At 45.0% G+C, this 26,424-nt stretch overlaps 1 protein-coding gene and 1 long non-coding RNA gene across 2 annotated transcripts in view; both read left to right on the plus strand.

The window, feature by feature from the left end:
- Positions 1-356: 356 nt before the first annotated feature.
- LOC138648015 (uncharacterized) overlaps positions 357-26,424 on the plus strand; it is a 74,947-nt gene continuing 48,879 nt past the window's right edge. Inside the window, exon 1 of the long non-coding RNA XR_011315074.1 lies at positions 357-446. This is a non-coding gene — a long non-coding RNA (uncharacterized lncRNA). The remainder of the gene's footprint in view (positions 447-26,424) is intronic.
- On the plus strand, positions 12,238-14,864 carry LOC138647436 (uncharacterized). The gene is made up of 3 exons (XM_069736435.1): positions 12,238-12,722; positions 12,859-13,655; positions 14,851-14,864. Exons 1-3 carry the CDS (start codon positions 12,376-12,378, stop codon positions 14,862-14,864), a joined length of 1,158 nt encoding a protein of 385 aa, XP_069592536.1. The 5' UTR covers positions 12,238-12,375.

The following is a 26,424-nucleotide window of genomic DNA, read 5'->3' on the forward strand; positions in this document are numbered from 1 at the left end:
AAGCAATAAATAGCCAGGTCTTTCACCGGGAAGGAACAACCACGGGAAGGGCAGCATACAAGAAGGAAAACCACCTATGCCAAAACATGGTATCCATCCACAGACAGCTGTTTTGGGGTATTTACCCCTCAGTGTGGAGTAGGAAACTGGCTATTAGGAGCAGTGCCTAGTAAAAGGACTATAAACATAAGGATGAATGACCTTGGGGAGATCAAAACATCCAACACCGCGGAGACACCATCACGTGTTTCTCAACGCAGTGATCCAGAACACTGCTCCCATCCCTTAGGGGAAATATGCAAATGCATGTAGAAAAGCCGCAGAGACACCATCACATGTTTCTCAACGCAAGCAATAAATAGCCAGGTCTTTCACCGGGAAGGAACAACCACAGGGAGGGCAGCATCCAAGAAGGAAAACCACCTATGCCAAAACATGGATACCAGGTCAGATCAGATCAGGTTAATCTTTTTTTTATTGATAGATAGGGCAATTCTGAATGCGGCGATACTAAATATGTGTATGTTTGATTTTTTTTATTGTTTTACTTTGAATGGGGTGAAAGGGGGGTGATTTGAACTTTTATATATATATTTTTTAAACTATGTTTTTAAAAACATTTTTTTTTTACTTTTGGCATGCTTCAATAGTCTCCATAGAAGACTAGAAGCTGCCATAGCGTGATCAGCTCTGCTGCGTAGAGGTGATGTTCAGATCGCCTTTATATAGTAGATTTACTGACTTGCTATGGTTGGCGCTCACAGTAAGCCAGCACTGACAACCATAGAGGTCACCAGGAGATCTCCGGTTGTCATCCCAATCAAGTGACAGGAGTCACCGATGTGTGAATTTCCAGCCCGATGCCCGGAAGCACTAATTAAATGACACTGTCAGAGTTTGACAGCGGCATTTAACTGGTTAAAGGAAACCTGTCACCCCAAAAATCGTATCTGAGCTAAGCCCACTGGCATCAGGGGCTTATCTACAGCATTCTGTAATGCTGTAGATAAGCCCCTGATGTAACCTGAAAGATGAAAAATACAGGTCATATTATACTTACCCAGGGGCGGTCCTGCTGCGGTCTGGTCGGATGGGCATCGCGATCTGGGTCCAGCGCCTCCTATCTTCATTCGATGACGTCCTTTTCTTGCAGTGGCTCCGACACAGGCGTCGGGAAAGGTCAGAGAGCTCCGACGCCTGCGCGCTCCAATACTTTGCTCTGCCCTCAACAGGTAAAGTATGGAGCCGCGGCAAGAAGACAAGAAGAGGACGTCATCGAATGAAGATAGGAGGCGCTGGACCCGGATCGTGACGCCCATCAGACCGTACCGCAGCGGTACCGCCCCTGGGTGAGTATAATATAACCTTTATTTCTCATCTTTTAGGTTACATCGGGGGCTTATCTACAGCACTACAGAATGCTGTAGATTATTATTATTATTATTATTTATTGTTATAGCGCCATTTATTCCATGGCGCTTTACATGTGAGGAGGGGTATACATAATAAAAACAAGTACAATAATCTTAAACAATACAAGTCATAACTGGTACAGGAGGAGTGAGGACCCTGCCCGCGAAGGCTCACAATCTACAAGGGATGGGTGAGAATACAGTAGGTGAGGATAGAGCTGGTCATGCAGCGGTTTGGTCGATCGGTGGTTACTGCAGGTTGTAGGCTTGTCGGAAGAGGTGGGTCTTCAGGTTGTTTTTTTTAAGGTTTCGATGGTAGGCGAGAGTCTGATGTGTTGTGGTAGAGGGTTCCAGAGTAGGGGTAGATAACCCCTTGATGCTGGTGGGCTTAGCTCAGATACGATTTTTGGGGTGGCAGAGTCCCTTTAATAGCCATGGGTGGACTGCTATTGCGGGCACATGTCAGTTGTTCAAAACAGCTGACATGTCCCCCGAAAGATGTGTGCTCATCGCCGGTGCCCGCATCAAAGTGAGGGAGACCAACAGCGGTGTTAATGTACACCCGATGACGGTAAGGGGTTAATTATCAAGGGAAAAAAAAGCCAGAATGTGAACATATTAAAAACCACATAAGGGTACGTTCTCACCATCAGTAAACGCTATGGGTTGGACAGTGCATACATACACCGTGTCCAACCTGCAGCATCCAGATGTTTCAGCATAGTAGATGGGATTTCAAGAAATCCCATGCCCACTATGCGTGCACTGACACCTACGGAGACAGGCATGCGGCTCATCTTTTCAGACCGCAGCATGTCTATCTTGCATAGATGCGAGTCTCCACAACAGAAATAACATAGTAACATAGTAACATAGTTAGTAAGGCCGAAAAAAGACATTTGTCCATCCAGTTCAGCCTATATTCCATCATAATAAATCCCCAGATCTACGTCCTTCTACAGAACCTAATAATTGTATGATACAATATTGTTCTGCTCCAGGAAGACATCCAGGCCTCTCTTGAACCCCTCGACTGAGTTCGCCATCACCACCTCCAAGCAATTCCAGATTCTCACTGCCCTAACAGTAAAGAATCCTCTTCTATGTTGGTGGAAAAACCTTCTCTCCTCCAGACGCAAAGAATGCCCCCTTGTGCCTGTCACCTTCCTTGGTATAAACAGATCCTCAGCGAGATATTTGTATTGTCCCCTTATAAAATTTATACATGGTTATTAGATCGCCCCTCAGTCGTCTTTTTTCTAGACTAAATAATCCTAATTTCGCTAATCTATCTGGGTATTGTAGTTCTCCCATCCCTTTTATTAATTTTGTTGCCCTCCTTTGTACTCTCTCTAGTTCCATTATATCCTTCCTGAGCACCGGTGCCCAAAACTGGACACAGTACTCCATGTGCGGTCTAACTAGGGATTTGTACAGAGGCAGTATAATGCTCTCATCATGTGTATCCAGACCTGTATGACACCTGTATAATATATTGGACGTGGTGATTCCGCATGGTTCAATGAACACATGCAGAATCACCTGCGTTCAAAAGCCGGCAGCGCTTTGGACGCAGCGGACATGTGCTGCGTCCAAAGCGCTGCCAATTACTTAACAGCTGCACATACTCTAAGGCATATTTGTTTTGGGTAAACAAAAAACCCTTAAACATATTTGACAGTTTGGTGAGGTGTTCTTCCTTAACCCCTTAAGGCCCAATTTTTTCTTTCAGCACTTCATGTTTTTTCTCCCCTTATTCCAAGAGCCATAGCTTTTTCATCGCCATAGCGACGAGTCTTTTTTTTTAATGGAAATATAACTTATAATGATGTAATATACTGGAAAGCAGGAAAAAAATTCAGGGAGACAGCATATGATGTACATAGTTCAGTATGTTTTGGACTGCAAGAGGCATCAGACCAGAGGACACACCCAGGCCTAAACGAAAGAAGAAAAAAAGAAAAGCTTCATAGAAATTAAACTTCCATGATGATCTAAGTAGGAATTGGGTGAGGAAAGACTTGGGCCATGTGCACACATTGAGTATCTGCAGCAGATTCTGTCACACAAAACATCAGAGTCCTGGCAGGAAAAATGATGCATAAAATACTCGTGTTATTTTGATGCGTCTTCACTTGCCTTTTTTCCCATAGACTCAAATAGGTAAAAAAAAAACTTCAAAGGGCTGAAAAAACTGACATGCTGATGATCAGAGCAACACCTCGATGGTTCAAATCTGGAAGGGAAATTTTTTTTAAAAAAGCCAGTGTGTGCATGATACCTCAGACATAGGTATAATCATTCACCCTGGCTCTAGTACCATTTTGCCACATCTACTCCAGGGTTTTTTTTTTGGGAAAGGCTTCGGAGGTGTCGTCACGATGACTATAGTGCACGTGATCTATCACTGGGCTCAGTGTTCACAAGCGGTCTACCATGACATGATTGTTGATGCTTGTGATTGGCAATGGTAACATAGTAACATAGTAACATAGTTAGTAAGGCCGAAAAAAGACATTTGTCCATCCAGTTCAGCCTATATTCCATCATAATAAATACCCAGATCTACGTCCTTCTACAGAACCTAATAATTGTATGATACAATATTGTTCTGCTCCAGGAAGACATCCAGGCCTCTCTTGAACCCCTCGACTGAGTTCGCCATCACCACCTCCTCAGGCAAGCAATTCCAGATTCTCACTGCCCTAACAGTAAAGAATCCTCTTCTATGTTGGTGGAAAAACCTTCTCTCCTCCAGACGCAAAGAATGCCCCCTTGTGCCCGTCACCTTCCTTGGTATAAACAGATCCTCAGCGAGATATTTGTATTGTCCCCTTATATACTTATACATGGTTATTAGATCGCCCCTCAGTCGTCTTTTTTCTAGACTAAATAATCCTAATTTCGCTAATCTATCTGGGTATTGTAGTTCTCCCATCCCCTTTATTAATTTTGTTGCCCTCCTTTGTACTCTCTCTAGTTCCATTATATCCTTCCTGAGCACCGGTGCCCAAAACTGGACACAGTACTCCATGTGCGGTCTAACTAGGGATTTGTACAGAGGCAGTATAATGCTCTCATCATGTGTATCCAGACCTCTTTTAATGCACCCCATGATCCTGTTTGCCTTGGCAGCTGCTGCCTGGCACTGGCTGCTCCAGGTAAGTTGATCATTAACTAGGATCCCCAAGTCCTTCTCCCTGTCAGATTTACCCAGTGGTTTCCCGTTCAGTGTGTAATGGTGATATTGATTCCCTCTTCCCATGTGTATAACCTTACATTTATCATTGTTAAACCTCATCTGCCACCTTTCAGCCCAAGTTTCCAACTTATCCAGATCCATCTGTAGCAGAATACTATCTTCTCTTGTATTAACTGCTTTACATAGTTTTGTATCATCTGCAAATATCGATATTTTACTGTGTAAACCTTCTACCAGATCATTAATGAATATGTTGAAGAGAACAGGTCCCAATACTGACCCCTGCGGTACCCCACTGGTCACAGCGACCCAGTTAGAGACTATACCATTTATAACCACCCTCTGCTTTCTATCACTAAGCCAGTTACTAACCCATTTACACACATTTTCCCCCAGACCAAGCATTCTCATTTTGTGTACCAACCTCTTGTGCGGCACGGTATCAAACGCTTTGGAAAAATCGAGATATACCACGTCCAATGACTCACCGTGGTCCAGTCTATAGCTTACCTCTTCATAAAAACTGATTAGATTGGTTTGACAGGAGCGATTTCTCATAAACCCATGCTGATATGGAGTTAAACAGTTATTCTCATTGAGATAATCCAGAATAACATCCCTCAGAAACCCTTCAAATATTTTACCAACAATAGAGGTTAGACTTACTGGCCTATAATTTCCAGGTTCACTTTTAGAGCCCTTTTTGAATATTGGCACCACATTTGCTATGCGCCAGTCCTGCGGAACAGACCCTGTCGCTATAGAGTCACTAAAAATAAGAAATAATGGTTTATCTATTACATTACTTAGTTCTCTTAGTACTCGTGGGTGTATGCCATCCGGACCCGGAGATTTATCTATTTTAATCTTATTTAGCCGGTTTCGCACCTCTTCTTGGGTTAGATTGGTGACCCTTAATATAGGGTTTTCATTGTTTCTTGGGATTTCACCTAGCATTTCATTTTCCACCGTGAATACCGTGGAGAAGAAGGTGTTTAATATGTTAGCTTTTTCCTCGTCATCTACAACCATTCTTTCCTCACTATTTTTTAAGGGGCCTACATTTTCAGTTTTTATTCTTTTACTATTGATATAGTTGAAGAACAGTTTGGGATTAGTTTTACTCTCCTTAGCAATGTGCTTCTCTGTTTCCTTTTTGGCAGCTTTAATTAGTTTTTTAGATAAAGTATTTTTCTCCCTATAGTTTTTTAGAGCTTCAATGGTGCCATCCTGCTTTAGTAGTGCAAATGCTTTCTTTTTACTGTTAATTGCCTGTCTTACTTCTTTGTTTAGCCACATTGGGTTTTTCCTATTTCTAGTCCTTTTATTCCCACAAGGTATAAACCGCTTACACTGCCTATTTAGGATGTTCTTAAACATTTCCCATTTATTATCTGTATTCTCATTTCTGAGGATATTGTCCCAGTCTACCAGATTAAGGGCATCTCTAAGCTGTTCAAACTTTGCCTTCCTAAAGTTCAATGTTTTTGTGACTCCCTGACAAGTCCCCCTAGTGAAAGACAGGTGAAACTGCACAATATTGTGGTCGCTATTTCCTAAATGCCCAACCACCTGCAGATTTGTTATTCTGTCAGGTCTATTAGATAGTATTAGGTCTAAAAGTGCTGCTCCTCTGGTTGGATTCTGCACCAATTGTGAAAGATAATTTTTCTTGGTTATTAGCAGAAACCTGTTGCCTTTATGGGTTTCACAGGTTTCTGTTTCCCAGTTAATATCCGGGTAGTTAAAGTCCCCCATAACCAGGACCTCATTATGGGTTGCAGCTTCATCTATCTGCTTTAGAAGTAGACTTTCCATGCTTTCTGTTATATTTGGGGGTTTGTAACAGACCCCAATGAGAATTTTGTTACCATTTTTCCCTCCATGAATTTCAACCCATATGGACTCGACATCCTCATTCCCTTCGCTAATATCCTCCCTTAAAGTGGACTTTAGACAAGACTTTACATAGAGACAAACCCCTCCTCCTCTCCGATTTTTACGATCCTTTCTAAACAGACTGTAACCCTGTAAGTTAACTGCCCAGTCATAGCTTTCATCTAACCATGTCTCGGTTATTCCCACTATGTCAAAGTTACCTGTAGATATTTCTGCTTCTAGTTCTTCCATCTTGTTTGTCAGGCTTCTGGCGTTTGCGAGCATGCAGTTTAGAGGATTTTGTTTTGTTCCAATCTCCTCACTGTGGATTGTTTTAGAAATGTTCTTACCTCCCTTCTGAGTATGTTTTCCTGGGTCGTCTTTGTTCGAGTCTAATGTTTTTCTTCCCGTCCCCTCTTCTTCTAGTTTAACGCCCTCCTGATGAGTGTAGCGAGTCTTCTGGCGAATGTGTGTTTCCCAGGTTTGTTGAGGTGTAGTCCGTCTCTGGCGAGGAGTCCATCATACCAGTAATTCACACCGTGGTCCAGGAATCCAAATCCTTGTTGTCTGCACCATCGTCTTAGCCAGTTGTTTGCATCAAGGATCCTGTTCCATCTCCTGGTGCCATGCCCGTCTACTGGAAGGATAGAAGAAAAAACTACCTGTGCATCCAGTTCCTTTACTTTCTTCCCCAACTCTTCAAAGTCCTTGCAGATTGTCGGTAGGTCCTTCCTTGCCGTGTCATTGGTGCCAACATGTATCAGAAGAAATGGGTGGACGTCCTTGGAGCTGAAGAGCTTTGGTATCCTATCGGTCACATCCTTGATCATCGCACCTGGAAGGCAGCATACTTCTCTTGCAGTTATGTCCGGTCTGCAGATGGCTGCTTCGGTGCCTCTCAGTAGTGAGTCTCCCACCACCACCACTCTTCGTTGCTTCTTGGCTGTACTTTTTGCTGTCACTTGTTGCTGTGTGCCCTTTTCTTTTTTGCTTGCTGGTATTGCTTCATTCTTAGGTGTGCCATCTTCATCCTCTACAAAGATTTGATATCGGTTCTTCAGTTGTGTGGTTGGTGATTTCTCCATGGTCTTCTTGCTTCTTTTGGTCACATGCTTCCACTCATCTGCTTTTGGAGGTTCTCTGACACTTTTTGCACCTTCTGTGACCAGTAGAGATGCTTCTGTTCTGTCTAGAAAGTCTTCATTCTCTTTGATGAGTTTCAAAGTTGCTATTCTTTCTTCCAGACCCCGCACCTTTTCTTCTAAAAGGGCCACTAGTCTACACTTCTGACAGGTGAAATTGGATTCTTCTTCTGGTCGATCTGTGAACATGTAGCACATGCTGCAGCTCACCATGTAGGTTGTCACATCTGCCATGTTGCTCCTAGATCCTGCTGACTTGCTGTGTGTTTTCCTTCTTGTGTAATCTACTCAGCCAAGCTCTCTTGCAATAATGTCCTTACGGCGCGCGGTTTGGTGATGCTTTCGAAGCAGCTGGTCCCGGCTGTACCCAACGATCTTCTAGCTTAGGGAGACTTCGCTTCTCCCAGAAGGCACCTGGAATATGCAAATTAGCCTCCTGAAGCTTGAATCCCTGGTTTGGTGATGCTTTCGAAGCAGCTGGTCCCGGCTGTACCCAACGATCTTCTAGCTTAGGGAGACTTCGCTTCTCCCAGAAGGCACCTGGAATATGCAAATTAGCCTCCTGAAGCTTGAATCCCTGGTTTGGTGATGCTTTCGAAGCAGCTGGTCCCGGCTGTACCCAACGATCTTCTAGCTTAGGGAGACTTCGCTTCTCCCAGAAGGCACCTGGAATATGCAAATTAGCCTCCTGAAGCTTGAATCCCTGGTTTGGTGATGCTTTCGAAGCAGCTGGTCCCGGCTGTACCCAACGATCTTCTAGCTTAGGGAGACTTCGCTTCTCCCAGAAGGCACCTGGAATATGCAAATTAGCCTCCTGAAGCTTGAATCCCTGGTTTGGTGATGCTTTCGAAGCAGCTGGTCCCGGCTGTACCCAACGATCTTCTAGCTTAGGGAGACTTCGCTTCTCCCAGAAGGCACCTGGAATATGCAAATTAGCCTCCTGAAGCTTGAATGGTGGTGATGTGTGCTGTGGAAAAGCAATGAAGAGTGAGTATTGTGCTTTGTATTTTCCATTTCTGAAAGTCTATTGGCAAATCAAATTTAATGTTGCACAACCTGTTTAAGAGGGTGGGGAGAGTCATGACAAAGTACAGCAAAATTCACTGAACATTGTATCGAATATGGCTATCTTTGCTTGATCGAGAAGTTGGGGTGCGGGGAGATAGTGTTACACATGGGTTGGTGGAGTAGCGTGCGATGGGTACTTTTTAATCCCAGTCTGTCCCTGTTTGATAGACCTTTACAAAGTCTAAGGCCCCCTTTCACATTGCGTTCTTGCCCACGTTCAATGGTCCCGTTGGGGCTTGCATTGGAACCCCCTGCAAAATGCGATTTGGGTATATGCGCTGAAGAACCATTGACTATAGTTGTGCCAACACAGTCAACATGCGCTCTGTTCTGCATCATTGTCGAGCATATAGGCCTACTGGAGGTGGACACTCAGGCGCAGTCTGCTACATTATCGGGCGATTCAAATGCAAGCCCTGACAGGACCACTGAATGTGGGCAAGAACACCGTGTGAAAGCATCCTGACAAGGTCCATGCAGGAATAACTAAAAACAGCCAATTCCAGTGTATATATAAGTACAGTACATGGAATCAATCTTTTATACACAATAACAGTTCTTATTACTATGGTAATGGTGCAATCACTTGATATTTTTTAGCAATATAAATAAGACTTGCCCTTCATCTAAAGCTCAGTGAGAAATATAAACGGGGTTCGCCAGCTCACCACAAGGGTGTAGTCTTTGTCTCCATGATTCAAAAGTTTGCAGGGATGGATGATAAGGAAATCGGCATCAGATCTTTTAAAGACTTCTCATATAATTGAAAGCTCAGCACTTATTCTTGTCTGATTTAAATGGTATATTCTCTAATCCATTATGAATAAAAACATTGTGAATTACTGCACAGGGCCAAGTTCCTATGCCAACAAATCGTCCTTACTTACAGCCCAATTCTCCAAGCTAAATCCCAGCTTTAAAACATTACACCCCCACTCCACAGGTGCAGATAAACAGACCATGCTATTAAACTTAGGTCTCGTTCAGATGGCAGTGTTTTTCAGGTATGAAAAAAAATGATACAGGTGTCAGTGTTTTGAATCAGTGTGTCAGAAGTGATCAATGTTTTTCACGAATGGATAAGTATATTACAAATCTTCTCCTATCTTTTATCCATGTGCTGTAAGTCTATTTCATGGACCCATAGACTTGTGTTAGAGCTTTCCTCGTGCAACTGGACAAAACAAAACATGTATCCATGTATTTCATTTTTTTTCCTGAATGTAGACTAAGGCTATGTTCACATGATGCAGTTTAACACTCTACGCCAGTGTTTACCAAACTCCAGTCCTCACGGACCCCACGGGTCATGTATTCAGGGTTTCCTTAGTACTGCGCAAGTAGTGGAAGTATCATCAAGGCATCAGGAATTGTCTCACCTGTGCAACACTATGGAAATCCTGAAAACATGAGCCGTGGAGTCCGTGAGGACTGGAGTTTGAGAAATACCGCTCCACGCTATTATACTCTATTCAGCTACATTCACATGATGCTCTTAGGGTACGTTCACACTAGCGTTGCGCCGCCCTGCGTCGGCGACGCAACGCGCGACGCATCGAAAAACGCGCGCAAACGCGCGCAAAAACGCGCGCGTTTTGCGACGCGTGCGTCGTTTTTGACCAAAATCGGACGCACAGAAAATGCAACTTGTAGCGTTTTCGTGCGTCCGACGCCAGCGTCGGAAACGACGCACGTGGCGAAAAACGCAACCAAAAAGACGCACGCGTCCCCTATGTTAAACATAGGGGCGCGTCGCCGCTGCGTCGCCGCTGCGTCGCCGACGCAACAGCGGCGCAACGCTAATGTGAACTTAGACTTAATCTATCATTTGCAACTCTGTGGGCTTGAGGTCCATGTGAAAAATAGCCCTTGTGAACTAGCATGTAGGTTAATATTCGGTCCATGTGCTGTTTGTTTCTCACATGAACGAAAAATTACGGTAAGTTTGTCTGAATGTACAGTATTCTAAGGTTGAATTCACATATCCTCATTATACAGCTTGTGTTTGGATTCTTGACCAAACTACAGGTTCTCCATATTTGAGCTTTTAGGCCTGTCAGGCTGAGTGTTACAGTCAAAGCATAGACTGTATAAGACCTCATTCAGACACCTCTGTTTCATGTATATGTTCTTCACATAGAAGACACGTGTCTATTATTAACTGTGGGGTTGTTCACGTTTGCAAAAAAATTAATAAATGCAGAGACATATCTGACTTTGATCAAACACATGCACCCAATTCAATGAATCCATTAAAGGGAACCTGTCACCCCGTTTTTTGAGATTGAGCTATAAATACTGTTAAATAGGGCCTGCGCTGTGTGTTCCTATAGTGTATGTAGTGTACCCCGATTCCCCACCTATGCTGAGAAATAACTTACCAAAGTCGCCGTTTTCGCCTGTCAATCAGGCTGGTCAGGTCGGGAGGGCGTGGTGACATCGCTGGTTCTTCCTCAGCTTTACGTTGGTGGCGTAGTGGCGTAGTGGTGAACAAGCAGCGCGCGATCTGCGCTGCAATCCCTTGCATCGGTGGGGGCGGCCATCTTCCTGGGGCCGCGCGTGCGCAGATCGAGTGCTCTGCTGCACGGGGCTTCAGGAAAATGGCCGCGGGATGCCGCGCGTGCGCATTAGAGATCGCGGCGGCCATTTTCCCAAAGCCGAGTTTGCATCTCGGCTTTGGGAAAATGGCCGCCGCGATCTCTAATGCGCACGCGCGGCATCCCGCGGCCATTTTCCTGAAGCCCCGTGCAGCAGAGCACTCGATCTGCGCACGCGCGGCCCCAGGAAGATGGCCGCCCCCACCGATGCAAGGGATTGCAGCGCAGATCGCGCGCTGCTTGTTCACCACTACGCCACTACGCCACCAACGTAAAGCTGAGGAAGAACCAGCGATGTCACCACGCCCTCCCGACCTGACCAGCCTGATTGACAGGCGAAAACGGCGACTTTGGTAAGTTATTTCTCAGCATAGGTGGGGAATCGGGGTACACTACATACACTATAGGAACACACAGCGCAGGCCCTATTTAACAGTATTTATAGCTCAATCTCAAAAAACGGGGTGACAGGTTCCCTTTAAATATTTGGACAACTGATAACTTCCCTATATCCTATTGCTGTCCACTTTTCACTGACTGATAGAAGCTTGAAAAACTTCCATCACTATGTTTTTTTATATACAGTTTTGTAAAACTGATAAAGCACTGGAAATAAAAATGGACACAAGGAGCAAACATTGCTGAAAAGGTTTTTACACATTTTAACACCCATAAGGCCGCATACACACATTGAGTATTTGGTGAGTTTTTTACCTCAGCATTTGTAAGTCTAAGTTCACATTTGCGTTGTGCGCCGCAGCGTCGTCGCCGCAACGCACAATGCAAACAAAAACGCACCAAAACGCATGTACAACGCAGCGTTTTGCGCCGCATGCGTTCAACGCATGCGTCGCAAAACGCTGCGGGTTTTTGAAACGCAGTTGCGTTTTTACCAAAAAACGCAGCGTTTTTAGACGCATGCATTTTTAGTGCAGTGAGTCATTCATCATCCCCCACCCACAATAAAAAGTGTCTACACAATAGATAAAGAACCACCAATGGCTAGAAGAGGGTTGGTGTTAACAAATGTGTATATACCCTGGCAGAGATGAATTCCTCACATTTTGCTGGTATTCATGATGGAGCGAACCATGAACAGTATCTACATGGATATGGAGATGGAATTTGCCTTGGCTCATGCCTATGCTGTTGCCTGTTTTAATGAAAGGGAAAGGGAAAAACGGAGATGGAGTCGTCGCCGCTTTTGGATCCACCCTATAGTTGAAGTCCGGGAGAGTCGTGGAGCATACCATTGCTTGTTTGGCGAACTGAATGACAACCGGGAAAAATATTTCGAATATACCCGGATGTCACAGGAGAGCTTCCGCTATCTTCTGCGTCGGGTGGAAGGATCCATTAGCAGGCAGGACACGCAGCTCCGGAGAGCTATTTCCGCAGAGGAACGGCTGCTGGTGACTCTACGGTACGTTGCTGTTTGAATGACTGTGATATGTATTTACTTTTTATTTTATTTTATTAATTTTTTTCAATTGTAATGGTCAATGTACTTTTATAAATTATAATGTGCTTTATTCTAAATTTCTTTATCTTCTTTGCAGTTTCCTGGCTACCGGAGAAACGTTGAGGTCACTTCATTTTCAATTCCGGATTGGAGTCTCCACTCTTTCAGGAATTATTGCTGAGACATGCCGCGCTTTGTGGGATAATCTCCGGGAGGAATATTTACCTGTCCCTACAAGTGCAATCTGGGAGGCCAACGCACAGAAATTCAACCAAGTGTGTAATTTTCCAAACTGTATTGGCGCTGTCGATGGAAAGCACATTCGGATTACCAAGCCTGCGAAAAGTGGATCCCTTTTCTACAATTATAAAAAATACTTTTCAACTGTTCTCATGGCAATTGCCGGTGCGGACTGCCGTTTTCTCGCAGTGGACATTGGTGCATTTGGGCGTGCAAATGACTCGCGCACATTTAAAGAGTCGGATATGGGCCAAAAGTTATATGGAAACAATTTTAATTTCCCACAGCCACGACCTCTTCCCCACACCGAAGGCCCTGCGATGCCATTTGTTGTGGTAGGGGATGAGGCATTCCAAATGTCTGCCAACCTATTGAAACCCTACTCCAGTCGGGGCTTGGACCATACAAAAGGGGTTTTCAATTACAGACTGTCCAGGGCCAGAAGGACTGTGGAGTGCGCCTTTGGCATCCTCGTTTCCAAATGGCGGATATTGGGATCGGCCATTAATCTTAAAATTGAAACAGTGGATGAGGTGGTGAAGGCTTGTGTGGTTCTCCACAATTTCATTATGGCCAAAGAGAGAATAAATGTTGAACTGGATGAACCCATAGCCAACCCCTTGCCCAATTATCATGATCATCCTCTGAGGACAAGTGTGGAAATTGCGCAGATGCGTGATCGTTTTGCGGCCTATTTTGTGTCAGATGTTGGCCGTGTGTCATGGCAAGATCAAATGGTGTAGTAATGTTACTTTTGGACTGTCTTCTGATTGTAACTACACCAATAATACCTCTACTGTGACAGTTAGAAATATATTAAAAAAAAATAATTTTCCGTTAAATGTGCAATCAAAGTTCCGTTTAGGTTGGTTTGGTATATGTCAAATTTTGCATCTAAGTATAGTTCACAAATTTAATGTTCCTATAAAAACTTGAACCTGTTGTTTTTAAAATATTAAATAAAAAAGTTTTTAAATTCTATACCGATTCAAATACAATTTTTATACCATAATATTACATATACTTGTTTGTCTGATCGACCTGTATCTTTGTGTTTTACCTGATAAGCAACGATAACAGCGATGTTTTCCAATTGAAACCAGGGTAAATATCTGAAGCGTGGCCCTGCGCTTATCAACATGATGTACGTGGGCCTCTGCATCGTTGTTCGCTGGAGAGATGTCTGTGACAGCTCTCCAGGGACCAACCAGCGGACGCTGCAGTGATCTGCATCATTGTCTGTTTCGCTGCTGCATTAAGTGTGAACACCTCATACAGCAATGAGAGACACCCAAAAAAAGGCAAACTAAAAATTGAAAAAATAGTGTCTGACATTGCATATATGAGGTGTTTGAAGCACAAAATATGTGTAGACAGCACATGGCGTGATTTGCCGAGATAAATTCTGGAAAATAATAGCATAAATAATAACAAATAGTGTTTTTTTAAAATAACATTTTTTATTGGGGGAAAACAGAAAACAAAAAGGGTTCTTAAACTTAGGGGGTTTCCACCTGTGCCACCAGGGGGGAATGGTAGGTGTCTTCTCTGGAATGGTGAGAGCAATGGGAGGATGATGGAGAAGATGACGATGATGGCGAAGAGGAGGATACATAGTCAAGTAGACTTGATGGGAGATCCAAACCCTCCCCAGGGTATACTGGGGAGGAAACCGCCACCTCTGTAGGGGAGGGAGGAGGCAACACAAGCCTTGTTTGGCCCTGGCTGCTCCTACTGCGACTCGAGCCCCTACGGACAGTTGGTGTTGTCACTGGAACAGCAACCAGAGCCTTTTTGTGTGCCCGTCTGTGTTTCCTCTTTTTTTTTTTTTTTTTGGGTCCTGTGGCAGGTTCCCCAGCATGATGACGCCTACGGGAGGATGAAGGCATGGCAGGAGCAGGAGTCGGCGGCACTATGTTATGGTGCCTGTGGTGGCGTCGCTCGGCACGTGGACCACGGTGGGGTGGCTGGAGTGGCTCTCCAGCAGGAGTGGGAGTCATGCTTGCCAGCGATGGCACTACTGCCATTGTCGCTGACTGCATGACCCCAGCCTGCTGGAGAGCCCTCACGTAGGAAGTGTTGCAGGACTGCATCACTGAAATCTGTAGTTCCGGCGTAAGGTGTTCCACCATGCCCTTAGCAATGGTACTAAAAAAATGTTTTGCCGGATTTGAGAGCTCGGTTTCAATTGTTTCAAGGCGCCGGTCGATATTGGACAGATGAGTGTCCATGTTATCGCTCAACGCCTTGAAACAGTTCTGGAAAACCGTGCTCAAATGCAAAAATTCGGGCATGGTTGGCCTGTCCGAGGCCCGCTGGCGCTGTCAAGAATACCCAAACGAAGGTGCGCCAGAGGCCTCGGCCAGGGGAACACCTGATGTACCGGCTGCCGGTTCACCAGATGGTGGTGCAAGCCTGCTGTCGCTGTGGGAGGGCTGTGATGGATCAGATGGCGATTCATGAAGGACCGCTTCTGCGGGGCGAGCTCTCTCGAGGGTGCTGCTGTGTGTCCTGTGAAAAGATAATGAAAAAATTAGTCTTCAATGAATAACCTCTCCCATACGCCAACTCCTGGAATAAAAATAGCATTACATTACACAATAATACAAATCCTCGGTCTCACAGTCTGTGTGGCCAATAATTAATTTCTGATTGTTATCGCCAGCTGACCGTTAGGGCCGACGATAACAATCATGAACATTCCCGCTGTCAAAGCATTTTGACCGTATACCACTGTAGGTATAAAAATTTTGTAATCGAAAACTCTTTCTGGAAGCTGCCTATGCCACAAAAATAGTTGAAAATTTAATGTAAAGATAAAAAATTAAATAAAAAAAAAACCAGTGATTTCACTGATCTGATTGCAGGAACGACCATGATGTTAGGATCATGTGATCGAGACTTCATCATTATTCCTGCAATCAAAACTACCCTGACTCAGAACTTAACCTGTCATGGACTACAAGGACTCACGCTTAACCCAAAAAATTAACTAATGGCCTATATAGCATTTTAATAGGGATACATTTACGTGGATGGCCAATATTTTACGCTGACTACATGGATGGGCAATACAGTATGTGCCTGGGAAATATACTATGTGGATACGTGGCTAGAACGTGTGGTATGTGGCTGCGATATTGTTACCTGCCAATATACTATGTGGATGCACAATGTACGTGGCTGGGCAATGTACTATGTGTTTGTGCAGTAGGCTATGTGGCTGGGCACTGTAATGGGGCTGTGCAATATGTTTTGTGGACAAAATACTTACTGACGGCGGCCAAGGACTGGTCTTAAGAACTGTAAACATTTTGAATATTTATAGGGCACAGACTTGGCCGCAGCAGCACCACTCTTCGAGCGCTCCTCCTCTGCCCGTAGCCCCTTATTGAAACGGTCCTTGATGGATCGCCATCTGATCCTCAACCTATTAACTGTGAATGCAAAGGAAAAAAAAGGTTACATATGTAGCATTTGAAATGGATAAAACAACCGTGTGCGATGCAAAACTTTAGGCGTTTATTGCATCACACACGGTTGTGTTTATCCTGGAAAGATGGTGGGTCATAGCAACGTATCTGCACGGCGTATCAGCAATACTCACCAAAGTTGGCTTTGTCCTTTGCAGGAGCTATGTCAAAGCCCTCCCACAGCGACTTTGCCACCTCTACCCACAAACGCCTCAACACCACCTGGTCCATGTGCCGGGAGTCACGGCTGTCCCACAACGGGCCACGCTCCTGGATGCTTGATATGAGGAGCTCCACATCAATGACTCCATGGTCCCGTTGTGAAACCTAGAAAAATTACAAACAGAAAAGGTTACAAATATGCAAATATTAACAAACACCAGCACCTGTCATGATATGTACCTTGGCCCTATCCTTTGTCATTTGATATATGTATATTGATGGTTTCTACACCTGTATTTTTGAATGTTTTGGTTGTTTCACCTTTGTTACCTTCCCCCAATACTTGCTACCCTGAAAAGTTTGAATGTAAGCTTACTAAACATCCCTAGTAAAAGCAGGATGCTAATCAAAAAAAAAAAAGAAATTGTTTAATAAAAATACTCACTCGCCGTGCTGACGCCACACCTTGGCCCTGACCTCTCTGCTCCCGCTGACTTCCTTCACCCTCACTTGAAGAAGCCTGTAAAAATTGTATAAAGAAATTATTTTAAAAACTACAAATGACTGCGAATAGTAAGGAAATTGACATAATTACTCACCACACTCCCCTGCGCCGATTGGCTCGATTCTGACACAGTGGCCATTGTAGCACGTTTGTTCTGGCATGAAAAAATGAAAAAAAAAAATCAAAACTAAACCTAAATATGGCACATACAATAAAATATGCCCAAAATTTTTTACAACAACCACAATTGACTTTTGACTGATCGGACAAAGCAAAAATAAGAAAGCGACACCACAACGCCATACATTGCAAGAGAAGACAATCAATAGAAGAAACTATACAAGAATAGACCCAAACCAAAAAGCAAAAATAGACACCTATGTCCAAAAATGGACATATCAAAACTTTCTGAAAAAACATTACAGGCACAAAAATACAATGAAAGAGCAAAATAATGAACGCAATACTTTACAATTGCAACAAGACATGATCCTAAAAAACAACATCTTGTGACATCTAACCACAGAAAGACAAAAGGCAATAAAAACCATTCTAGATAACAAGCAATAAACATTACGGGACAACCGCTGTAAAAATATACAGCAACCCAAACATAAACCATAGCCAAATAGAAAATAAAACACATGGAATTTTTAAAAAAGGCCACCACCAAAAATAATATAAACAAATAAAAATTATACTACACACTTCGCAATGCAATCAGTCAATGAAGGAAGATATATGCCATACGGAAAACGACGTAAAAACATCAGCGATATTTTTTAAAATAAAGGGAAAGTACAATTGAAACTATAATGGCATAGCAGCAGCACGGAACTATACAATACAAAGACATCATAAATGTTGCCCCCCCACCAGCAAGAAAATACACTCAAGGAAAGAAAAAATAAAGCCAACAGCATAATCCAAAACACAGCAAGACATGAGCCAAGAAAATGCCACACAGTTACCACCAACAATAGAAACCAGAAAAACATGCACCAGAAATTTTACAAGACAAAATGAGCAAAAATCAATACATTGAACAACCACATGACACAAGAACAAAACACATAACCAAACCCAAACTAACGTAAAAAAAAAAAATAAAAGAAAAAAAAAAAAAAGAAAATAAATGCAATCCTATTAACCCAGAAGAACATCAGAACCAGACAAACAATTTTTCAATAACAACCCATAACCGTAATAGCACAGACCAAACATTACAAAAATATAGACAAATCAAGAAATAAAACACAGAATACAAAATGTGCAAAGAGAAATATATACTTACAAGTTTGGAAAGCAGATTCTCCTCTCAGTCTTGTCTTGTGTGATGACTTGTGAAAGACAATGGCAAACCCCTCGTTTCTTTATATATATAGGTTGTTTTTTTTGTGTCTAGACAAAGTCTAGACAATGTTTTGCATTTTTTATTGGAAAACGCATGCGTCGTACAACGCACCACGACGCAAGTACTTGCGTCGTCTGCGTTGTCAATACAAGTCAATGGGAAAAAAGGCGCATCGACGACGCAAACACGACGCAAACACGACGCATGCGTTTTTTAAAAGGTCGGCGCCGCCAGAAAAATGCAACATGTTGCGTTTGCCGCGCCCAGACAGGTGCGCCCTAACGCCGCATGCGGCGTAAAACGCAACACAACGCAACACAACGCATGCACATGCGGCCCCATGCGGCGCCAATGTTAAAGATAGGGCCGCACGACGCATGCGTTTTGTTGCGGCGGCGACGCTGCGGCGCAAACCGCAAATGTGAACGTACCCTAAGCCAAAACCAGGAGTGGAACAATCAGAGGAAAAGTATAATAGAAACACGTCACCACTTCTGTATTTATCACTCACTCATGGTCTTGGCTTAGAGATACTGAGGTAAAATACTCAAATAGTCACTGTGGGAACATGATCATAGTTCCAGCAAAGTGGGATGGGAGTTAAAGAAATCTCCTGGCCTCTGTGCTTTTTTGTACCTTGTGTAAACTGACCCACGGTGCATGTTTCATTTCGCAACTTGTAAATTACTCTTGTGGATACCGAGTTTTAAAGGGAACCTGTCACCTGAATTTGGCGGGACCAGTTTTGGGTCATATGGGCGGAGTTTTCAGGTGTTTGATTCACCCTTTCCTTACCCGCTGGCTGCATGCTGGCCGCAATATTGGATTGAAGTTCATTCTCTGTCCTCCGTAGTACACGCCTGTGCAAGGTAATCTTGCTTTGCGCAGGCGTGTACTACGGAGGACAGAGAATGAACTTCAATCCAATATTTCGGCCAGCATGCAGCCAGCGGGTAAGGAAAGGGTGAATCAAACACCTGAAAACTCCGCCCATATGACCCAAAACTGGTCCCGCCAAATTCAGGTGACAGGTTCCCTTTAAGAGGAGATTTTTTTCCCATAGACTTGCATTAGATGAAGAAAATAAGGTAAAAAACACACATGCGGTTTCAGTGTGCTTCTCTGGCGGAAACAAATTAAAAACACATAATATACCAACAAGAGACAAAAATGTGATAAAAATAAACCAAAAAAAAACAATGAAAAAACACCTTGGCAGCATTCAGCTAAATGCGCACGCCAGATTAACCCTATATTCCCATATCTGCAGGTTAATAGCGTTTTTTTCTAGTGATAGGTTCCTTTTAACCCCTTCCCAACATGCGCTGTACATGTACTTCTCTGCGGGAGCTGCGTTCCCGCAAACAGCAGTATATGTATAGCGGCACGATGGCGTGGCCTCACGCTGAGCACCGCGGGAATCGGGTGTGGGTGTCAGAACTGACACCCCGCAGCAATGCCCACGATTGGTGCTAGCAATGATCACGGGCATCATGGGCGGACATACCGCCGGTTCAACCGGTGCAGCTGCACCGGGGCCCGGAGGCAGGGCGGCCAGGGACGCTGCTACCATTAGGCGATTTGACTATCAGGCGGCAGAAGAGAGGGCGGCAGACTCTATAGTAACTGGATTTGCGCTGCTAGTTTTTTTTTTATAAAACTCCGGGGTCAAGTGCCCGCCCCCCTCCTCCCTCCTTCCCACCCCCCCTCCCTGAAGACGTAATACTCACCTTCCTCCAGCGGTGGCTGCAACTGCGTCCCAGCGCCGGCAGCGCGTCCTGTCTTCAGCGGTCACATGGTACCGCTCATTTAAGGTCATGAATATGCGCATATTCATGACCTTAATTAGCGCTATCATGTGACCGCTGAAGACAGGAAGGAAGACGCTGCAGAAGAGATGCCAGGAAGGAAGTTCTGTTCTGTGCTGCGCGGTGAGAGGTAAGTATGACAGGGAAAAAGGATGGGGAGCCATGCACACAGGGAAAAAGGATGTGGAGCCATGCACACAGGGGAGAAGGATGGGGGAGCCATGCACGCAGGGTGGGAGGATAGGGGAGACATGCACGCAGGGGAGAAGGATGGGGGAGCCGTGAACGCAGGGGAGAAGAATGGGGGAGCCGTGAACGCAGGGGAGAAGGATGGGGGAGCCGTGAACGCAGGGGAGAAGGATGGGGGAGCCGTGAACGCAGGGGAGAAGGATGGGGGAGCCCAGCACACAGGGGAGAAGGATGGGGGAGCCATGAACGCAGGGGAGAAGGATGGGGGAGCCATGAACGCAGGGGAGAAGGATGGCGGAGCCGTGAACACAGGGGAGAAGGATGGGGGAGCCCAGCACGCAGGGGAGAAGGATGGGGGAGCCGTGAACACAGGGGAGAAGGATGGGGGAGCCCAGCACGCAGGGGAGAAGGATGGGGGAGCCGTGAACGCAGGGGAGAAGGATGGGGGAGCCCAGCACGCAGGCGAGAAGGATGGGGGAGCTGTGAACGCAGGGGAGAAGGATGGGGGAGCCCAGCACGCAGGGGAGAAGGATGGGGGAGCCGTGAACGCAGGGGAGAAGGATGGCGGAGCCATGAACGCAGGGGAGAAGGATGGCGGAGCCGTGAACGCAGGGGAGAAGGATGGGGGAGCCCAGCACGCAGGGGAGAAGGATGGGGGAGCCGTGAACACAGGGGAGAAGGATGGGGGAGCCCAGCACGCAGGGGAGAAGGATGGGGGAGCCGTGAACGCAGGGGAGAAGGATGGGGGAGCCCAGCACGCAGGGGAGAAGGATGGGGGAGCTGTGAACGCAGGGGAGAAGGATGGGGGAGCCCAGCACGCAGGGGAGAAGGATGGGGGAGCCCAGCATGCAGGGGAAAAGGATGGGGGAGCCGTGAACACAGGGGAGAAGGATGGGGGAGCCCAGCACGCAGGGGAGAAGGATGGGGGAGCCGTGAACGCAGGGGAGAAGGATGGGGGAGCCATGAACGCAGGGGAGAAGGATGGCGGAGCCGTGAATGCAGGGGAGAAGGATGGGGGAGCCCAGCACGCAGGGGAGAAGGATGGGGGAGCCGTGAATGCAGGGGAGAAGGAATTACGGGAGCCGTGAACGCAGGGGAGAAGGATGGGGGAGCCATGCACACAGGGTGGGAGGATGGAGTATAAATATGGAGTATAAATACTAGGCCCTATAGGGGGGACACAGTGTGAGTGGACAGTGTGAAGAGGGGGCCGGTATAGAAAGGAGAGGTCAGTGTGAAGAGCATGTACCATAAGAGGGACAGTGTGGGGGTCATATTTTGTGCAGACAATATAGTGAGGGGCAATTTTTTATTCCGGAGCATTATAATGACACTTGTATCTTTAAGGGCATCTTGTGGAGACTTTCTGCAAAAGAGCGGAAAAGATGGAAGTCTGCAGAGATGGCTGTGGATGAGAAAACTCATCATGGGATCTGGACAAGATGAAGAAAAGAAGGAGAACGGCTCCAGAGACGACGTTATCTATAAGGTATCTGGATGTAAATGTTATTTGTGATACTAACTAATTCTCATGTTTTTATTTATGTTAGGAGCCATTTTTCCGTTCGCCTCAGGCAGCAGAGAGGCTAGGTTCACCCCTGAGGGCGGCTAATATAGAGGGCAATCTGGCCAGTCTATCCGGCCCCGAGGCTCCGGGGGCCCCCTGGCCAGATTGCCCTCATGTGCGGCAGGCATGGAGCAATCCCTGCAGCTCCGCTGCCTGCAAGAGAAAATGGCAACGGATCTGCAGGGAATGGATGCTTCCTGCTTCCTTTCTCACACAGACAGCAGCGGCTCAGCTGAATGACATCATCATTCCGCGCTGCGGCTGTGCGAGACAGGAAGCTGCCGCACACTGGCTTCTGCACACTCATGCCTGAAAGGAAGCTGCAGCTGTGCAGGACCTCAATCACCCCCTGAACAGGAGGTAAAGAACGGTCTGAATGTGACGGATTGTTTGCAGAGTAAAGAGGGGAGACAGGGGCAGCAGTCAGAGACTAGAAGCAGTGATTTACTGACTGTGACCCCCGGAGCTTTGTGTTCTCTGGTCAGTGCAGGATTTTCATCCACACACAGCAGGGACCAGAGAGTTCAGAGCTCAGGAACACAGTCACTAAATCACTGGGTCTATTCTCTGACGGGACTCCAGTCATCAATGCAGTATCAGATCCAGGCTGGGACTGACCCCTGAGCCCATCCCCCAGTGAAGACTTTTTCACATATACTGTATGTTGAGTCCTCTTCCGTCCCTGGCTTCCTGGATTGAGGAATCCAAGTAAATGACACGCAGCACAAAGGTTGTGTGTTCATAAACAGGGGTAGCCCCGGAGCACGCCTGCCTCACTGGGCGCTGCCCCTTCTTTATATAGTAAGAAGTTAGGCATTTACAGACATGCGCACAAGCGCTCATATTTCATAATCACTTACAAAGCAAATCTATACTAGTGAAAAGTTACAATATCTGGTATGTGGGTGAAAGGCTACAATATCAAGGAGAAATGCGCGCGTGATTACTTCTATAAGAGGAAATGTCAAGTTTGCTGTGCAGAAGCAGATTTCATCTGGGAGACAAAATGGATCCTTTGGTTCAGTCTGGTCTCCACAATTCCCCCCTTTGACATATTCTTTTATTATTTGTCATAAATTTTTGCATGAAGCTTGTGCATTTTCTTCTTTATGCGGCAGTATACTAAAATATAAAAGAAAATTAGTACGGCAATAATAAACTTTATACTCTTGCATCTATTACACAAAATTTATTTGTGCATACTGAGATACCGTTGAGTACAATCTTGAATAACACATATATGATTACAATAATCATAACTATATGTATTATGCTCTGCATAATCCCGGCAACCCACCCACCGATCCCTCTGAACCAGTTGGCTGGGTTAAGAAAAGAAAAGGTATCTGACCACCAGCTATCCTTATTCTGGTCATTGTCTTTGTCATACTGATCTCTGAGTCGTTGTACGTCCTTTAATTTAAATGTCATACTCATAGTACTATTCGGGTCTATATAATGACAGCAGGTGGGTCCAATGATTTGACACATACCCCCTTGTGAGGCAGTTAGGTAATCCAATACCAGGGTATGTTGGTTGACGACTATTATAAGCTGATTCTGTACAGCTACACTAGTGTTTAGTATATCCAATATATCCCAGATCTGATCATCTAGATAATCCGTGGCTCTAACTAATTTATCCCACATTTGTGTTAACATAGGATAAATAAAAATGGTACTAGCAATTTTGTTGGGAATTCCCATTTGTACTATATGTGGCCTCCCCGAGGGACGTGGTGAGTTATCTGCAGCGCTTTTATATAGTGTGTGCTTGGGCACGGCTTGCATATTCACTTGTTTATTTGAAATTATGAAAGTAGCTGGGGTTAGGCGTCCTAATGTACAAGTACCCTTTATACCTACGGGAAGCCATTTATATGCTCCTTCTCCGCATATCCAAAATGTACCCTCAGGCAGATCCCATAGAGCTGAGTGCTGCAATACCAATCTGTGAGCCAAATCCACAAAACTAGATACATTTTGAAGCATACACCAAGAGGGTTTTTGTCCCAAGGGGCTACAGTACCCGGCTGCGGGATTACCACATACATGCATTCCGTTGACATACTCATTGGATTCATTACAAACCAGGTTCCCCGGCTTACTTGTACAACTGTTATCATCACCTTGGGGGAACAACTCAGAATGTTCCCATTTTCTATTATGTATGTATCTTTCCAATACTACAGGTTTGAAAGCATCAGAGGGAGGGGCGGTTGTACTGAAACTGAGCTGTAGATTTTCTGTGGGGACCTGTCCTAAATTAGTTAATCCAGTCTTATTCCTAGGGACCCAGGCTCCACCCTTATAGGCCAAATATTGTAGATGTGTACTACTCCCTGAGAGATTACCCTGCCACCAAGGAAATTCTACCCATCCCACAATTGGTATGGCGATTGTAGTATTCCATAGCCTAGTATTACCAGTTTGGTTGTTGGCCAGGTTGTCTGAACAATTAGGCCAAGCGAATATTTCTTCTGCTGATACGGGAACTGCTAGAAAAGGTATACTTGTGGCTGATACCGGCGAATGGGTACAGATCCAACAATCTGTCAGGGTTTGTGTATTGTTTAACAAGTCGTGCACTAATTTTCTATGATGTTGTACGAATCTATTGTTCAAAGGGGCTAAAGAATTTAGTCTTTCCCATGCCTTCGTTGTGGTTAACATTATTAACATCAATATCATGAGTTTTATACTGCTTTTTTGCAATGGCTTGCATGTATCCATGATGCCTTTCCTTCAAGCTTGACTGATGTAGGTGTTGTCAACAGGACTTGGAAGGGTCCGTCAAATCTTGGTTCAAGAGCCTTTCTGGTGTGTCTTTTTATATAGACTTGATCACCTGGTTCCAACTTGTGACTTCCTTCAGTGTTATCAGGATCTGGAAGGGAAGCAAAAACTTGTGCATGCACCTTAGTTAATTGTTTCTGAAGATTTTGCACATAGGAAGTCAGTGATTCAATATTTAACACAAGTTGCTGTGGAAAGTAACATCCTAAATTGGCAGTCCTGCCAAACAAAATTCATATGGAGACAGTTTAGTCTTACCCCTTGGGGTATTGCGTATTGAGTAAAGGGCCAGTGAAAGGCATTCTGTCCAAGGCTTTCCTGTTTCAGCCATGGCTTTCTGTATTTTTAATTTTAAAGTTCCATTCATGCGTTCTACCTTACCAGAACTTTGAGGATGATACGGAGTGTGTAACTGACTTTCAACACCCAACATTTTTAGTACATTTTGAAATATTTCTCCAGTGAAATGAGTACCCCTATCTGACTCGATCACTTCAGGGAGACCATAACGGGGCACCAGTTCGGTAACTAGCTTTACAGCAGTGTTTTTAGCTGAAGCCTTCCGAACTGGATAGGCCTCTGGCCACCCCGAGAACATGTCCACACACACCAACACATACTCATACCCATTACTCTTTGGCAGCTGGATAAAGTCTATTTGCAACCGTTGAAACGGGTAGAGAGGTCGGACGTGGTGCTTCATAGGGGTCTTTGCTGTCTGTCCGGGATTATGTGTCAGGCATATAGCGCATGCAGCACAATAGTCTCTTGCGTAGTTGCCAAAACCTGGAGCCAACCAGACTTGCTTTGCCAGTAGTGTCATTGCATTTGCAGACACATGCGTAGGGTGATGTAATCCACCAACTACTATCGGGTACCAGGCTCTAGGTAGACATATTAGTCCATTTTTCTTCCAAATTCCCTCTTGTTCTTCTGCCCCTTCCATTTTCCACCTGTCCCTCTCCTCTTCTCCTGCATCTTCCTGTGCTTGTCTCAGTCTATCTTCAGTATTTTCTGTGAGGTTTACAGTATGGACCTGTTGTAAGGGTTTGACTGCTGCTGCTTTGGCTGCTTTATCAGCCCTATCATTTCCCCTAGATTCCCTAGTGTCGAGTCTCACATGTGCAGCTACCTTGATTACTGCTACTTCTTTTGTTTCTTGTGCAGCCTCTAAGATCTGTTTGATCAGAGAAGCATGTTTTACAGGTTGTCCTGACGCTGTCATGTAACCTCTAGCTCTCCAGATTACTCCAAAATCAAACACAATACCATGTGCATACCTAGAATCAGTGTATATATTAGCTGTCTGATTCTCAGCTATTTTTAGAGCTTCAATCAATGCTGTTAGTTCTGCTTCTTGTGCAGATTGTTTCGGTGGAAGCGGTTCTGCTTTGAGAGTTTCAGATCCTGACACAACTGCATACCCTGTATGGAAGTTACCTGTGTCATCTGCAAACCTACTACCATCTATAAACAGCTCTAAATCTGGATTTTGAAGTGGTGTTTCGGATACATTGGGTAAGCCTACCGTTTCTTGTAAAATGAGCTCTGTACAATCATGTGTGTCTG

The sequence above is a fragment of the Ranitomeya imitator genome, chromosome 8, assembly GCF_032444005.1.
Source record: "Ranitomeya imitator isolate aRanImi1 chromosome 8, aRanImi1.pri, whole genome shotgun sequence".
NCBI classification, from domain to species: Eukaryota; Metazoa; Chordata; class Amphibia; order Anura; family Dendrobatidae; genus Ranitomeya; species Ranitomeya imitator.

Excerpts from the sequence above, each read along its gene's own strand:
- LOC138647436 (XM_069736435.1), top strand. The coding sequence starts at position 12,376 with ATGATGGAGCGAACCATGAACAGTATCTACATGGATATGGAGATGGAA. Across the intron at positions 12,723-12,858 it reads CGGCTGCTGGTGACTCTACG|TTTCCTGGCTACCGGAGAAA; the intron begins GTACGTTGCTGT and ends TCTTCTTTGCAG.